The sequence below is a fragment of the Pelodiscus sinensis genome, unplaced genomic scaffold, assembly GCF_049634645.1.
Source record: "Pelodiscus sinensis isolate JC-2024 unplaced genomic scaffold, ASM4963464v1 ctg214, whole genome shotgun sequence".
Lineage (NCBI taxonomy): Eukaryota > Metazoa > Chordata > Testudines > Trionychidae > Pelodiscus > Pelodiscus sinensis.
The window spans coordinates 53264-69480 of NW_027466016.1; the positions used below are offsets into that span (position 1 = coordinate 53264).

At 66.3% G+C, this 16217-nt stretch overlaps 1 protein-coding gene and 1 long non-coding RNA gene across 2 annotated transcripts; one reads left to right on the forward strand and one right to left on the reverse strand.

Annotated features, from left to right (window-relative positions):
- Positions 1 to 312: 312 nt before the first annotated feature.
- Positions 313 to 1111, forward strand: LOC142825953 (uncharacterized). Its single transcript, XR_012900259.1, has 2 exons — positions 313 to 911; positions 959 to 1111. It is a non-coding gene; the product is annotated as an uncharacterized LOC142825953 (long non-coding RNA).
- LOC102458883 (complement C2-like) lies at positions 787 to 16184 on the reverse strand. Its single transcript, XM_075918260.1, has 18 exons — positions 16026 to 16184; positions 15595 to 15828; positions 14399 to 14584; positions 14099 to 14272; positions 13856 to 13978; positions 13531 to 13667; positions 12706 to 12847; positions 11959 to 12090; positions 11751 to 11840; positions 10763 to 10903; positions 10499 to 10590; positions 10267 to 10378; positions 8064 to 8211; positions 4461 to 4537; positions 4121 to 4212; positions 2863 to 3001; positions 2730 to 2779; positions 787 to 2182 (listed from the first exon to the last, which is right to left on the reverse strand). The coding sequence occupies exons 1-18, from the start codon at positions 16144 to 16146 to the stop codon at positions 2003 to 2005; spliced, it is 2370 nt and encodes a 789-aa protein (XP_075774375.1). The 5' UTR covers positions 16147 to 16184; the 3' UTR covers positions 787 to 2002.
- Between the last annotated feature and the right edge of the window lie 33 nt (positions 16185 to 16217).

Consider the following 16217-nt stretch of genomic DNA (forward strand, 5'->3'; position numbering starts at 1 on the left):
CACCACTCAGCCCCACTGCCCCCCCCCCCGGGGAGGGGACCCAGGCGCCCGGCTCTCACCACTCAGCCCCACTGCCCCCCCCCGGGGAGGGGACCCAGGCTCCCTGCTCTCACCACTCAGCCCCACTGCCCCCCCCGGGGAGGGGACCCAGGCTCCCCGCTCTCACCACTCAGCCCCACTGCCCCCAGCCCCGGGGAGGGGACCCAGGCTCCCCGCTCTCACCACTCAGCCCCACTGCCCCCAGCCCCGGGGAGGGGACCCAGGCTCCCCGCTCTCACCACTCAGCCCCACTGCCCCCAGCCCCGGGGAGGGGACCCAGGCTCCCTGCTCTCACCACTCAGCCCCACTGCCCCCCCCGGGGAGGGGACCCAGGCTCCCTGCTCTCACCACTCAGCCCCACTGCCCCCCCCGGGGAGGGGACCCAGGCTCCCCGCTCTCACCACTCAGCCCCACTGCCCCCCCCCCGGGGAGGGGACCCAGGTGCCCAGCTCTCACCACTGAGCCCCACTGCCCCCCCCCCGGGGAGGGGACCCAGGTGCCCCAGCTCCCGGCCCAAGGCCCAGCCACGCAGCAGGTGGGCAAAGTCCAAGGCCGGTGTTTGTGCAAAGGGGTCACGGCCCCCCACTGCCCTCCCCCTCCGCACCCTGCCCCCAGCCTGGCAGGGAACCCACCGCCCTGCCGGCCTGCCTGGAGAAGGGAAGGAGATAAGAGGGCACTGCCCAGGGGAAGTTCGCAGCGCTGGGCAGGGCAGGCGGAGAGGGTTACAAACCACACAGAGACCCTGAATTACAAACATTCTGTTATTAGGGGGCAGAGCTGTGGGGTAGAGAATGGGGGAGGGGGTGCACGGAGAGGAAATGAAGATGGGGGGCAGAGATTGAGGGGTGCATGGAGGGAATGGGGCTGCCAGGGCTGTGGGGCAGGGATCAGGGGTGCACAGAGGGGACGAGGCAGCCAGGCTGTGGGGCAGGGATCAGGGTGCCCGGAGGAGAGGGGGCTGTGGGGCAGTGATCACGGGTGCCCAGAGGAGAGGACGCTGTGGGGCAAGGATCAGGGGTGCCAGAGAGGAGGGCGCTGTGGGGCAGGGATCGGGGAGCATGGAAGGGGGGGCTGTGGGGCAGAGATGGGGGAGCATGGACGGGGGGGCTGTGGGGCAGGGATCAGGGGTGCACAGAGGGGACGAGGCAGCCAGGCTGTGGGGCAGGGATCAGGGTGCCCGGAGGAGAGGGGGCTGTGGGGCAGTGATCACGGGTGCCCAGAGGAGAGGACGCTGTGGGGCAAGGATCGGGGGTGCCAGAGAGGAGGGCGCTGTGGGGCAGGGATCAGGGGTGCCCAGAGGAGAGGGGGTTGTGGGGCAGGGATCAGGGTGCCTGGAGGGGGGGCTGTGGGGCAGAGATCGGGGAGCATGGACGGGGGGGCTGTGGGGCAGGGATCAGGGGTGCCCAGAGGAGAGGGGGTTGTGGGGCAGGGATCAGGGTGCCTGGAGGGGGGGCTGTGGGGCAGAGATCGGGAAGCATGGACGGGGGGGCTGTGGGGCAGGGATCAGGGGTGCCCAGAGGAGAGGGGGTTGTGGGGCAGGGATCAGGGTGCCCGGAGAGGAGGGCGCTGTGGGGCAGGGATCGGGGTGCCCAGAGGAGAGGGGGTTGTGGGGCAGGGATCGGGGTGCCTGGAGGGGGCACTGTGGGGCAGGGATCGGGGAGCGTGGAAGGGAGGGTTGTGGGGCAGGGATCAGGGTGCCTGGAGGGGGGGCTGTGGGGCAGGGATCAGGGGTGCCAGAGAGGAGGGCGCTGTGGGCAGGGATCGGGGTGCCTGGAGAGGAGGGTGCTGTGGGGCAGGGATTGGGGTGCCCAGAGGAGAGGGCGTTGTGGGGCAGGGATCAGGGTGCCTGGAGGGGGGGCTGTGGGGCAGGGATCGGGGTGCCCAGAGGAGGGCGCTGTGGGGCAGGCGCACAGAGGGGCGGGGGCGGGGCTCTCACTGCCGTGGGCCCAGAGCGCCGTGGGGCTCACTGCAGCGGGACGAAGGCCACGGCGCCCCCCAGCACCTGGCGCAGCCAATCCTGCACCGCGAAGAGGCTGATGTAGAAGTCGCGGGGGACGTGGTGCTTGGGCAGCGGCTTCCTCTGCACCGTGCCCCCCGGCCCCGGCTGGCACGGGCTGGCGGTGCCCCAGCTCACCACGCCCACCTGGGGGGCAGAGACAGCTGGGACCCCACGCCGGGACGGCCCCGCAGCTCGGCCCCCGCAGCCCCCATCTCGCCCCCTAAAGACCTCCCACAACTCGCCCCCCGCAGCCCCCATCTCATCCCCTAAAGACCCCCACAACTCGCCCCCCGCAGCCCCCATCTCATCCCCTAAAGACCCCCCACAACTCGTCCCCCGCAGCCCCCCAATTCGGCCCCCAACACCCTCTCGCAACTTGTCCCCCCAACTCTCCTGCCGCAGCCCCCGCAGCCCCCATCTCATCCCCTAAAGACCCCCCCCAACTCGCCCCCTGCAGGCCCCCAACTTGGCCCCCCACACCCTCCTGCAACTCGGCTGAACTTGTCCACCACAGCCCCCCATCTCGCCCCCTAAAGCCCCCCTGCAATTCGCTCCCCGCAGCCTCCCAACTCCTCCCCTGCAGCCCCCTGCAACTCGTCCCCCCAACTCCTCCCTGGCAGCCCCCTGCAGCTCCCCCTCCCGCAACTCGTCCCCCCGCAACCCCCCACCACAGAGCGTCCCGACTACCAACCTGGAAGTTTCTCAGTTTCTTCTCCAGGAACAGAGCCCCTCCCGATTCACCTGTGGGGCAAAGCAGAACTCAGACCCCCAGGGGCCAGGCCGGCCCAGCTCTGGGGCAGGTGGGGGGAGGGGGGCCAGGTCACCTTTGCAGGTGGACGCCTCCTCCGAGCCGCCGCTGATCTGCCCCGAGCAGAGGAACCGGTCGGTCACCACGTGCGAGACGCTGGAGACGTTGGCGTAGATCATGCCCGGCTGGATGGCTCCGGCGATGCACGAGGGGCGCTGGGGGCGAGAGCCGGGGGTGGGCGGGGGCCGGAACGGGGCGTCCCCCTGCACGGCCACTGGGCTCCCCGGCGGGGGTCAGAGCCCGGGCGGGGGGATAAAAGCCGGTCGCGGGTCCCAGCAGGGACTGGGCCGGGGAGGGAAATCCAACGCCAGGCGCACGGTGCCGCCCCGGGCCCCCGGCCGCTTCCCTGAGCTCGGCCCCCACGAGCGCCCGCAGGCAACAGTGGCAGCAGGCGTGTCGGGGAGCGTGCGAGGGAGACCCTGGGCCGGGCAGCGTGCGAGGGCGACCCTGGGCCGGGCAGCGTGCGAGGGAGACCCTGGGCCGGGCAGCGTGCGAGGGAGACCCTGGGCCGGGCAGTGTGCGAGGGAGACCCTGGGCCGGGGAGCGTGCGAGGGAGACCCTGGGCTGGGCAGCGTGCGAGGGAGACCCTGGGCTGGGCAGCGTGCGAGGGAGACCCTGGGCCGGGGAGCGTGCGAGGGCGACCCTGGGCCGGGGAGCGTGCGAGGGCGACCCTGGGCCGGGCAGCGTGCGAGGGCGACCCTGGGCCGGGCAGCGTGCGAGGGAGACCCTGGGCCGGGGAGCGTGCGAGGGAGACCCTGGGCCAGGAAGCGTGCGAGGGAGATCATGAGCCAGGGAGCGTGCGAGGGAGACCCTGGGCCAGGAAGCGTGCGAGGGAGATCATGAGCCAGGGAGCGTGCGAGGGAGACCCTGGGCCAGGAAGCGTGCGAGGGAGATCATGAGCCAGGGAGCGTGCGAGGGAGACCCTGGACCAGGAAGCGTGCGAGGGAGATCATGAGCCAGGGAGCGTGCGAGGGAGACTCTGAGCCAGGAGCGTGCGAGGGAGACCCTGGACCAGGAAGCGTGCGAGGGAGATCATGAGCCAGGGAGCGTGCGAGGGAGACCCTGGGCCAGGAAGCGTGCGAGGGAGACCCTGGGCCAGGAAGCGTGCGAGGGAGATCATGAGCCAGGGAGCGTGCGAGGGAGACCCTGGACCAGGAAGCGTGCGAGGGAGATCATGAGCCAGGGAGCGTGCGAGGGAGACTCTGAGCCAGGAGCGTGCGAGGGAGACAAGCATGCGGCCCACGTGCACCCCCCGGGGCACGGCCGCCACCTACCAGCTGCTTGGCCTTGATGCGGACGCTGAGGCTGTCCCCGCCCAGGGAGATGAAGTGGGCAGGGACCTGTTCCCGGCCCAGCAGCTCCCGCTCTGCAGGGCAGAGACCCGTCAGCGGGGGGCTCCGGGGGGCCGGGTGACACGAGGGGCGGCGGCTGTCAGAGGTGAGGGGGCACACGCCCCCCCCTCGTGGCCCTGAGCCGTGCCAGGAGGCGGGGGGTCGGGCGTGTGGGACGTGCCGGCCCCTGGCTGGCGGCCCCCTGCCCTGGGAGCCGGGTCTGGGGGCTCTGGGGCCCAGCCCCTCCCCCTGAATCTCTGGTGTGCCCCGGCGCCCCACACACCGTGTTCCCGGCACGTCTTTCTCCTCTTCTCCTTCAGCGCTTGGCTGGCCCCCACGGTGCAGGGCAGGCAGATGGGCCTGGGGGCAGAGAGGGGGTTGACGGAGCCGCAGCCACCGGCTGAGTAGCAGGGGGTCCCCTCCTCCCCTTCCCTCTGGGCGCCCTGACCCCCGGCACCCATCGCAGCTTGGGCAGGCGCCTCCAGCCCGGCCCCTGCCCCACGGCAGCACCAAGCACCAGCCGGGCCCGGCCAGCGTCTGTCCCACCGGCTCCTCCCTAGCCCAGTGCCGGGGACCCCACAACCTCCCCCAGAGCTTCACCACCTGGGCAGGCGGGACGTCCTCGTGTCCAGCCTCAGCCGCCCCGGCCGCAGTCGGAGCCCATTGCTGCTTGTCCCGTCCTCGTCCTCCGGCCAAGGGGACAATTTGTCTCCCTCCCTGTGACACCCTTTTAGATACTTGAAACCCGCTTTCATGCCCCTCTCTTCTCCCTTCCAAACTGACCCAGCCCAGTTCCTCCAGCCTCCCCCCTCGCGCATGTTCCTAGACCCTTCCTCAGTCCTGGCCCCTCTCCAGCGTCTCCACGTCTGTCCTGCCATGCGGAGCCCAGGACTGGACGACCCTCCGGCTGAGGCCTGAGCAGCGCGGGAGAACGGCCCCTCGTGTCCTGCTCCCCACACGCCTGCGGGTGCCGCCCAGAGTCACGTCGGCTTTTGGTGCAGCAGCGTCCCGCCGTTGGCTCCTACGTAGCTTGAGGTCTGCTCTGAGCCTAGATCCCTTTCCGCAGGATCCTCCCTGCACAGTCGCTTCCCCTTCTGCGTGTGACACGGATTCCTCCTTCCTCAGTGCAGCACGTCGCATCCGTCCTTGTTCAACATCGTCCGCGGACCTCCGCCCCTTTCTCCAGCGTGTCCAGATCAGTCTGAATTGACCCGTCCCCCAAAGCCCTCGCCGCCCTCCCAGCTGCAAACGTAAGAAGCCTCCTCTCTGTGCCAATCTCTAAATCGTGGATGAAGATATTGACCGGAGCCGGTCCCAAAGCAGACCCTGCGGGACCCCTTGGGAACCGTGAATAACGACTCTCGGAGAACGGTTTTCCAGCCAGGCCTGCCCCCGCCTTCCAGCAGCCTCCTCTAAGTTGTATTTCCCTCGTCTGTGAGTGAGAGCGTGCGAGACCGTGTCGAACGCCTGCTGGAGTCTAGCTCCAAAGACGGTCGCAGAAAACGGCGTTGGGGGCATTTCTGATCGGGCGTTGGGGGGTGAAATCCGTTCTGCCAGGCTGGTCCCCCCTTCCCTCGGTCTGTGGGGCTTGACGTTTCTCCCTGTGACGGCGAGTCGGGGGCCCCGGCCCTGCAGCCCCGTAGCAGCACAAACAGACTAGGGGGGTTATTGATTTTCCAGAACACAGCCCAGCACACACATGATGTGGCTACCGGGGGCAGGGCCAGGATGCCTCAGACCCTAGAGTTAGGGGCCCTCGCCCCTAGGATCCCCACTTAGCCTCTTCTCTCCATGCGTCCCCACAGCAGCTGCCCCTTTCCTGAGACCTCCTGTTAGTCTCACGCTCCCTTCCCCGTGTTGTTAGTCCCGCACGTGCGACCAGGCCATTTGTCGGCCCTTCCCTATTGCGTGTCTGCGCGATCTCGCTCCGGGCTGCCGGCTCGGTCGCCGCGCTAGGTGTAACTCACTGAAGGGGGTGGGGTCGGATCGGTTCGGGAATGTGGCCGGGATTGGTTAGTAAAATGATACTAAAATAATTGGTTACGCTCTAGCTAAGCAGGACTCGGGTTTCACTATATAAACTGGGGTCCAAGCAGGAAGAAGATGGCAAGTCACAGAAGGAAAGAAGCAAAAGGCTGGAAGATTAGGAACACTAAGAAGAAGGGGGAAGACCTGGAAGAAGAACAAACCTGCAAGAAAAAAACCAGGACGATGCGGCACTTTAAAGACTAACAGGAGGGTTTTTAGGGGATGAGCTTTCGGGGCCCAGACCCACTTCCTCAGATCAAATAGTGGAAGAAAGTAGTCACAGCCATAGATACCAAAGGAGACAATTACAAAAATGAACACATCTGAAAAGGACAAATCACATTTCAGAACAGAAGGGGGATGGGGGAGAAGAGGGGGATTCTAATGATAATCATTAGGTCACAGACATTTACTAACGAGGGGATCTCGTTAGTCTTTAACGTGCTACATAGTCCTGGTTTTTGTTTCAGCTACACCAGAGTAACACGGCTCCATTTCTGTCACTATTCACTGCGAGAGACAGCGTAAGAGCAGAGTCTGATCTCGCCCGGCCCACAGGGGAAGTCGGCCTGTACCCGGATGGGGAGCATGACGCCGTGTGCTTGGCGTGTGCGTTCTGCCTGGCTGGGAATTGTCAGGCACTAGAGGATCAGGATGTTACTGGGTGAGGCTCCTCCAGCGGCTAAAGACCCTGCAAAACCCACCGGAAGATGCGCCCGGAGCCCTAGGAGTGGGTGAGGGTGGGGGGTGAATTCACAGGGTTGCACCCGGAGCCCTAGGAGCTGGGGGAAGGCGGGTGTCCCTGCAGTGAGGAAGGGAGAGGGAAGTGTGTGCGGGTAACAGGGGGACTGGTTAGGTCATTCCGCTCCAGGGTTGATGGGGGGCTTAGAAACAGCTGAACTGGGGAAGGCAGGATCCACTTTCACTCACTGGGGCTGAAAAGGGACCCAGGCATGTGCCAGTGACACCGGGCAGAGCCTGGCACCTCCTGGAGGGGCCATGACAAGTCTGCCTGCCTGCCGGGAAGAGACACACACTGTGTGGGCAGGGGGGAGGGCTGGGGGCTGTTCCCAGAGAGGAGCGGGACAGGACGGAGAGAGACGCACACTGGGTGTGCGGGGGGGCGGGCTGGGGGCTGTTCCCAGAGGGAAGCGGGACAGGACGGAGAGAGACGCACACTGGGTGTGCAGGGGGGGCGGGCTGGGGGCTGTTCCCGGAGGGGAGAGGGACAGGACGGAGAGAGACGCACACTGGGTGTGCAGGGGGGGCGGGCTGGGGGCTGTTCCCGGAGGGGAGAGGGACAGGACGGAGAGAGACGCACACTGGGTGTGCAGGGGGGGCGGGCTGGGGGCTGTTCCCGGAGGGGAGAGGGACAGGACGGAGAGAGACGCACACTGGGTGTACAGAGGGGGCAGGCTGGGGGCTGTTCCCAGAGAAGAGTGGGACAGGACGGGGAGAGACGCACACTGGGTGTGCAGGGGGGGCAGGCTGGGGGCTGTTCCCGGAGAGGAGCGGGACAGGACGGGGAGAGACGCACACTGGGTGGGCGGGGGGGCGGGCTGGGGGCTGTTCCCGGAGGGGAGAGGGACAGGACGGGGAGAGACGCACACTGGGTGTGCGGGGGGGCAGGCTGGGGGCTGTTCCCGGAGGGGAGCGGGACAGGACGGAGAGAGACGCACACTGGGTGGGCGGGGGGGCGGGCTGGGGGCTGTTCCCGGAGGGGAGAGGGACAGGACAGTATACGGGTGGGTGCTCCCAGTGTTGGGCGGAGAATTTGGGCCAGTCGACAGAGGCTGCCGCACCCCGGAGGGGCAGGCCCCCTGCCCCGTGCCCCCTCCTCCCAGCAGGGGGCGCTCACCTGACCTGCCCCGAGAAGCGCACGGCGTGCTGCAGCCGCACCAGGGCCACGTCGTAGTCGTAGAACTCGGGGATGCCCTCGGCGGCCTTGGCCGAGACGTTGTACGCCGGGTGCAGGAGCCAGCGCTGGATGGGAATGTCCTCCCGGCCTGCCCCGAGACACAGCCTCAGCCCTGGCCTGGCCCAGCCCCGGGGCAAGCCCAGAGCCACAGGAGGGCAAGCCCGACTCGGCCAGGAACGAGAACAGCTGGCACCAGCCGCGCCCCTTGGCCCTGCCCGCGGCTCCAGGCCCCCCAGCAAAGGGGCAGGGGCAGAACAAGGAAATGAACAGGCCCTCGGCTCCAAACCCACGCGAGGTGCCGACAACCTGCGGAACTCCCTGCTGGGGGACACGGCAGAGGCATGGGGCTGTGGACAGCCAGGGAGCCAGCCCTGTGCTCCCGCTGTCCCTACCCCTCACGCTGGCTGGCGGAACCGGCCCTTGTTAATTGCCCTGCGCAGCAGACGTGACTGCCAGTGGGTGTGTGCGGTGAGTGGTTAGAGAAGGGAGGGATGAGGGGTGGGAGGCAGGATGCCTGGGTTCTCTCCTGGCACCGGGAGGGGAGTGGGGGCTAGTGGTCAGAGCAGGGGGATGGGAGGCAGGACGCCTGGGTTCTCTCCTGGCACCGGGAGGGGAGTGGGCCTAGTGGTCAGAGCAGGGGGTGGGAGGCAGGACGCCTGGGTTCTCTCCTGGCACCGGGAGGGGAGTGGGGGCTAGTGGTCAGAGCAGGGGGTGGGAGGCAGGACGCCTGGGTTCTCTCCTGGCTCCGGGAGGGGAGTGGGGGCTAGTGGTCAGAGCAGGGGGATGGGAGGCAGGACGCCTGGGTTCTCTCCTGGCACCGGGAGGGGAGTGGGCCTAGTGGTCAGAGCAGGGGGTGGGAGGCAGGACGCCTGGGTTCTCTCCTGGCACCGGGAGGGGAGTGGGGGCTAGTGGTCAGAGCAGGGGTGGGAGGCAGGACGCCTGGGTTCTCTCCTGGCTCCGGGAGGGGAGTGGGGCCTAGTGGTCAGAGCAGGGGGGTGGGAGGCAGGACGCCTGGGTTCTCTCTGGCGGGGGAGGGGGGTGGGAGGCAGGACGCCTGGGTTCTCTCCTGGCTCCGGGAGGGGAGTGGGCCTAGTGGTCAGAGCACGGGGTGGGAGGCAGGACGCCTGGGTTCTCTCCTGACTCCGGGAGGGGAGTGGGGCCTAGTGGTCAGAGCAGGGGGATGGGAGGCAGGACGCCTGGGTTCTCTCCTGGCACCGGGAGGGGAGTGGGGCCTAGTGGTCAGAGCAGGGGGGTTGGGAGGCAGGACGCCTGGGTTCTCTCCTGGCACCGGGAGGGGAGTGGGGCCTAGTGGTCAGAGCAGGGGGGTTGGGAGGCAGGACGCCTGGGTTCTCTCCTGGCACCGGGAGGGGAGTGGACCTAGTGGTCAGAGCAGGGGGTGGGAGGCAGGACGCCTGGGTTCTCTCCTAGCACCGGGAGGGGAGTGGGGCCTAGTGGTCAGAGCAGGGGGTGGGAGGCAGGACGCCTGGGTTCTCTCCTGGCACCGGGAGGGGAGTGGGGCCTAGTGGTCAGAGCAGGGGGGTGGGAGGCAGGATGCCTGGGTTCTCTTCTGGCACCGGGAGGGGAGTGGGGGCTAGTGGTCAGAGCAGGGGGTGGGAGGCAGGACGCCTGGGTTCTCTCCTGGCTCCGGGAGGGGAGTGGGGGCTAGTGGTCAGAGCAGGGGGTGGGAGGCAGGACGCCTGGGTTCTCTCCTGGCTCCGGGAGAGGAGTGGGCCTAGTGGTCAGAGCAGGGGGATGGGAGGCAGGACGCCTGGGTTCTCTCCTGGCTCCGGGAGGGAGTGGGCCTAGTGGTCAGAGCAGGGGGTGGGAGGCAGGACGCCTGGGTTCTCTCCTGGCTCCGGGAGGGAGTGGGCCTAGTGGTCAGAGCAGGGGGTGGGAGGCAGGACGCCTGGGTTCTCTCCTGGCTCCGGGAGGGAGTGGGCCTAGTGGTCAGAGCAGGGGGTGGGAGGCAGGACGCCTGGGTTCTCTCCTGGCACCGGGAGGGGAGTGGGGCCTAGTGGTCAGAGCAGGGGGTGGGAGGCAGGACGCCTGGGTTCTCTCCTGGCTCCGGGAGGGGAGTGGGCCTAGTGGTCACAGCAGGGAGGCAGGCCAGGCTGCGAGAGCCGGGTGCTGCCTGGGTCCTTACCCACTCGGACTCTCCAGTGGGACGTGTCCTGCCACTTGTTGAAGCAGTGCGCGGCCGTCAGGACCCAGCTGTCGGAAATCAGGGACCCCCGGCAGGAATCCACCTTCATCGCCTGCGGAAAGGCAGAGGGGCCAGTGTAGGGGAGAACCCCCCCTCTCTGCAGGGGGGGCCCGGCCGTGCTCCCGGGCCCCAGGGGAGGAGGGGGCGGGCCCAGCTCCACGGACAGACCCACCTTGATGACCACGTGCCAGGGGGCGCGCTGCTGGGCCGTGGCGCTCAGCGAGTTGTTTCCCAGCCCGCACGTGTCGCCGATGTTCCTGAGGTCTGGGGAGGGGGGAGGGTTAATCTTCAGGCCACCCCCCTGGGCACCCACCCCTGTGCGGTCTGTCCTGGGGCACCCATGGCCCCTGCGCACCAGCAGAGCGTTCCCCAGCTCGGTTCCCCTCCGGGAGAGACCCAAGAGCCCAGCCCTCCCCGTGGAGGGGCCCCTGCTGACCCAGGATGTCGTCAAAGGCAGCCTTGAGGTCCTGGCTGGAGTCCAGCTTGAAGGCATGACGCTCCCCTTCCTTCTTGGACGCGATGGCGTTCAGACCGTCCCAGTCCACGTTCAGCGTCCCGACCCCGAAGGCGTAGATATCTAGGGGGCAGGGCGAGACGGGGGTCAGGGCGCTGCGCCGTGCTGTCCCTGGTGGTGGAGACTCTAGACCACGTAGCATGGCCAGAACCAGGTATTAGGGCAGTTTGGAATCCAGCAGGGCTTAGAAATGGCATTGAGGCACCTGGAACCCACCACAGGGAGCCCATGATGAGGCACCTAGAACTCACAATGGGCCGCCTGGAGTCCACAATGAGGCACCTCGGCCCGCAACAAGATGCCTGGAGCCCACGACGAGGCACCTAGAACCCATAATGAGGTGTCTGGAGCCCACGATGAGGCATCTAGAACTCACAGGAAGGTGTCTGGAGCCCACAATGAGGCACCTCGGAACCATCAGAAGAAAATAATTTCTTATCTACAGCCACACTTTTCTGGGGGAAGCAAGTTCCCTTCCTAGCCAGTCGGGGCTCAGGAGAAGGAGTGTGTTGGCGTGCCTAGACCCATGCGGTGCTACTGAGTGGAGGTGTCCTAGGTTAGGAGGGGCACTGGAGCACCAAGAACGAGCAGCAGCCCACACGGAGGGCAAACAGCTGGGATGTAGACACACCTAGAACCACACTGGTAAAGAACAAGGTGCTGGCATGGTCACAGAGGGGCATTAAATTATCCAGGCCCAAACAGTGTGCTCGAGTGCCATAGTGTGCTGGGCTGGCAGCCTTGGGCCTGGAGTCCCTGGGAACCCTGTTGGGGCACCTAGAACCGAGAGTACAAGAGCCTGGAACCGATAAACCTGGCGCGGGGAGTACGGGAACACATCTAGAACTGGTCGTAAGGCACCTGCAAGAGACATATCATGTGCCTGGAGGCCCCAAGCGTGTTGACTCACCCAGGTAATCGTTCCTGTCTGGCTTGATCTCCAGAACGTCTTCTATTTTGGCCACCAGATGCTTGGGGGGGGGTCCCATGTTGTTCTGGCCTTAAACAACAACCCGCCGGTGGGTGAGAGTGAGGCAGGGGAAGCAGGGCCACATGGGGTGGGGGGGGGCAGAAAAACCTTTCCCAGCCCCCCGCAGCCCGGATCCGGCGTGCCTCACCGTCTGTCAGCACAATGATGGCGTGCCGGACTTTCTTCCACGTGTCTGGGTTCTCCTTCTCCTGGAACAGGATCATGTTGTAGACCTCCTGTAGGGCAGCGCCTATGTTGGTCCCTGTCCCATTCCCATGTCCTGCAAGAGGATTCAGGCAGCCTTAGAAGCCGGGGGCTACTCGAGAGCCTGGAACCTGCACTGGGCAATGGGTCAGCACCGAGCAGAATCACCTAGAACCTCTACTACCTGGGCATCTATCACCAATCCACGCGGGTTGGGTTGAGGGGCCTCCAAGTGGTGCCAAGACATCAGAGAGTAACAGCCCCAGGATTGCCGGGAGGTGACTAAAATTTGAGTGAGATTAAGGGTCCGAGATTGACGCACCTAGAACTGAACTTTTCTCCCAATGCCCCTTGACGTTTTCTTTAGCTTGGGGAAATTCTTCCTCCCCAGGCACTAGATTGAACACGAGTAGGTCTGTAGGTCACCACCGACTTCTAGCCACTGACCAATCCCTCGCTCACATTCTAAGAGCCACGCCAGAGCCACGTGGGGGTGGGGGCGATACTCAAGGCAGCATGTTACCATTGAGCCTTTTCCAGAGCCCTGACGATGGTTTATTCTTGGCGCGGTGAAACCCACCCCCAATGTCCATCTCCCAAGCTGGAGAGAGGCATGGAGGCACCTGGAACCCCAGCAGGTCCCAAGGTCGTAGGCGGTGTAGAAAGACCTAGTGCCCCCCCCCACGCGGACCTTGGAAAAGCATCTCCCTCTCGGTCTTTTCAATAACTGCATCCGCGTCCTCCGCTTCAGGGTCATAGATGGCCACAATCCTTTTGGGCGTGCTGGCATAGGAAATCACAGAGAACTGGGAGCGGACTGCGAAGCTACCGATCTGGAGCAGGGGAGAGGCAGGGAAAGGGCAGGAGAAGGAACAGGAAAGTCAACTTGGGCAATGAGCCCCTACCTCAACACAGACACGCCTAGACAAGGCCAGTACCAAGGAACCTAGAGCAGAGAAGGCAGCATCTAGAATTTGCAGTGTCCCCAGCCGCCCTTGTATGTAGAACCAGCATATGGGCACCTAGGACTTCCAGCTGCCGTACAGGCAATGAGACTTCTAGAACAGGCGTAGAGACACCTAGAACTCTCTGCACTCCTTGGTGGCTCTCAAATACCTCGATCTGGTGGGTGGGAAGCCACAATTTGCAGTGGCCATGCCTGCCACTGAGACACTTAGAGGACACCTAGAATGCATAGCATTCATGACTGGCCTCGGGTATGTAGCACCTAGAATGTGTTGTGCTCATTGCTGCCATTGAGGCACCTAGAACCGGAACGCACAGGCAGAGAACTTGTATCGGCCAAGTCTGGCAGCGAAGAACCTTCTGCTGACATATGAGCGCCACGAACTTGTGTGGCCACGGTGCCCATTACTGAGACACCTAGAACATGCAGTGGCCATGGTGCCCATTGTAGAAACACCTAGAACTTGCCACTGCCCCAGCTAGTGGTGAGGTGTCTAGAACCAAGGCTATCATTCCTAAGCGTGGAGCTGCCGCTCCCGTCTGGACTCACCCGGTTCACGATGTTCTGCACCCATTCCTTGAAGATCTGGAAGCTCTGTCTGTCGACGCTCTTCGAGGAGTCCACCAGCAGGTAGACGTGGAGAAAGCTGTCATCGCTAAGAATGAGCCTACGGCCCAGGCCCTCAGCTAGGGAGGGAAGGGTTATCGACACCGCTCTGGAGAGAGAGATCCGCTCTGAAATCCACCCCACCTCCCCAACACCTCATGGTACCAACCCCCAACTCCCTTCTCTCCCCACCGCCTCTTGCCACCCCATGAGCCACCCTCTCCCCTTGGCTCCCCCCCAGCCTTCCCCCCTCCCAAGTCAGACTCACGCGTCTTTATGATGGAGCCGTTGTGGCCAGAAGAAGCTGAGGAGGCCGCCAAGCCCAAGACGTTGGAGAAGGAGGCTCCGAACTCAGCACCGACGTCCTCAACCCGGTCGTAGGAGAAAGGGGCTGTGCAGACAGGGGGAAGTGGGGCCCCGTTAGCCACCGCGGGAGGTGGGGGGAGATCCAGGGAGACGGAGGGACAAGGAGAGAAGTGGGGGGGTGGGAAGGGGTCGGGGCTGGACTCACCTCTGCAGCTAGGCTCGGCCCCCGACCACTCCCCCGCCTCGGTGCAGATGCGCTCGGAAGAGCCCACGAGAGTCAGCTCCGGCTGGCAGCGGTAGGCGACTCGATCGCCCAGCCGGTACCGGCTGCCACTTTTCACCGCCCCCGCCGGCACCCCGGGGTTGGGGCAGTGCTCAGCTGGGGGGCAGGGGAGAGAGAGATGAGAATGTCTCCCCCAATCTTTCCCCCTCCGGCCCCTGAAACCCACTTCCACCCCAACCCCCCCAGAGGCTCTCGGGCACACGGGGGGAGGAGGAGGCTCACCTCCGTCGTCACAAGCAGGGGTGCCCCCGTCCCAGTGCCCGGTCGCCAGGCAGACGCGCTGGGCCGGCCCGCGCAGCACGTACCCGTCCAGGCACTCGAAGGTCAGGTTGCTGCCCACGGGGTAGGCGGCCTGGCGCGGCTGGAACGCGCCGTTCTCAAACGCCAGCTGGGCCGGGCAGCGGATCTCTGAAACCAGAGCAGAGCCGGGAAAACCCAGGTGCCCCGGCTCCCAGGAACCCTGCTCTAACCACTCGCCCCCACTCCCTCCCAGAGCCGGGAGAACCCAGGTGCCCCGGCTCCCAGGAACCCTGCTCTAACCACCAGGCCCCACTCCCCTCCCAGAGCCAGGAGAACCCAGGAGTCCCGGCTCCCAGGAACCCTGCTCTAACCACTCGCTCCCACTCCCTCCCAGAGCCGGGAGAACCCAGGAGTCCTGGCTCCCAGGCCCCCTGCTCTAACCACCAGGCCCCACTCCCCTCCCAGAGCCAGGAGAACCCAGGAGTCCTGGCTCCCAGGAACCCTGCTCTAACCACTCGCTCCCACTCCCTCCCAGAGCCGGGAGAACCCAGGAGTCCTGGCTCCCAGGCCCCCTGCTCTAACCACCAGGCCCCACTCCCCTCCCAGAGCCAGGAGAACCCAGGAGTCCTGGCTCCCAGGAACCCTGCTCTAACCACTCGCTCCCACTCCCTCCCAGAGCCGGGAGAACCCAGGAGTCCTGGCTCCCAGGCCCCCTGCTCTAACCACCAGGCCCCACTCCCCTCCCAGAGCCAGGAGAACCCAGGAGTCCTGGCTCCCAGGAACCCTGCTCTAACCACTCGCCCCCACTCCCCCCCAGAGCCGGGAGAACCCAGGAGACCTGGCTCCCAGGAACCCTGCTCTAACCACTCGCTCCCACTCCCTCCCAGAGCCGGGAGAACCCAGGAGTCCTGGCTCCCAGGAACCCTGCTCTAACCACTCGCTCCCACTCCCTCCCAGAGCCGGGAGAACCCAGGAGTCCTGGCTCCCAGGCCCCCTGCTCTAACCACCAGGCCCCGCTCCCCTCCCAGAGCCGGGAGAACCCAGACGTCCTGGCAGCCAGCTCCGTCTCCACTCTAACCACTAGCCCTCGCTCCCATCCCAGAGCCGGGAGAGATCCCAGGCTTCCTGGCTCCCTGCCCGCTCCCCCACCGGAGGAGCCAGGTGTCCGGCGCCCGTACCTCGGCAGCGCGGCTGGCCGCGGAAGGAGCCGCCGGGCGCGTGGAGCCGGGTCCAGCGCCCGTCGTCCTGGCAGCGGCGGCTGCCCACGGGGTAGGGGTAGAAGCCTGGGGGGCAGGAGTAGGTGAGGAGGCTGCCCGGGCGGTACCCGTCGGACAGCGTGAAGGTGCCGTGCCGGATGGCCACGTCCTGGCTGCAGGCGGGGGCTGCATCCCCAGGGGGCTGCCCCCAGGCACCTGCGGGGGGAGGGAAAGAGCAGGAATGAGACCCCCCCCCCCCGGCAAGGGGCAGCGGCAGCCGAGGGGGGAAGGAGACTGAGAAAACGAACGAAAAAAGGAAGGGGGGGGGCAGGAAAGGGGGGGTAGTGGGGGGCAGGAAGGGGGGGCAGGACATGGGGGGCCCTGGGTTGAGCCCCCCCAAGCCCGGGCCCTACCTGGGTGCAGGGCGAGCAGCAGGAGGGTGCACAGGGGGGGGGCCATGGCGAGGGGGGGTCCTGCTCCCAAGGCAGTCACTGCGTTATGGGCCCCCCCCCACACAGGGAGAGAACCAGGCATCCTGGCTCCGCCCCTGGCCCCGCCCCCTGCCAACCCACGCGTCCTGGCCCCGCCCCCTGCCAACCCACGCG

What these genes read in the sequence shown, in the direction of transcription:
- LOC102458883 (XM_075918260.1), bottom strand. Translation starts at nt 16,146, where the DNA reads ATGCCTGGTTCTCTCCCTGTGTGGGGGGGGGCCCATAACGCAGTGACT. An exon ending in GGCCGAGCCTAGCTGCAGAG is followed by an intron (nt 13,979 to 14,098) that starts GTGAGTCCAGCC and finishes CTGTCTGCACAG; the next exon opens with CCCCTTTCTCCTACGACCGG. An exon ending in TGCCTTTGACGACATCCTGG is followed by an intron (nt 10,591 to 10,762) that starts GTCAGCAGGGGC and finishes CCCCCTCCCCAG; the next exon opens with ACCTCAGGAACATCGGCGAC.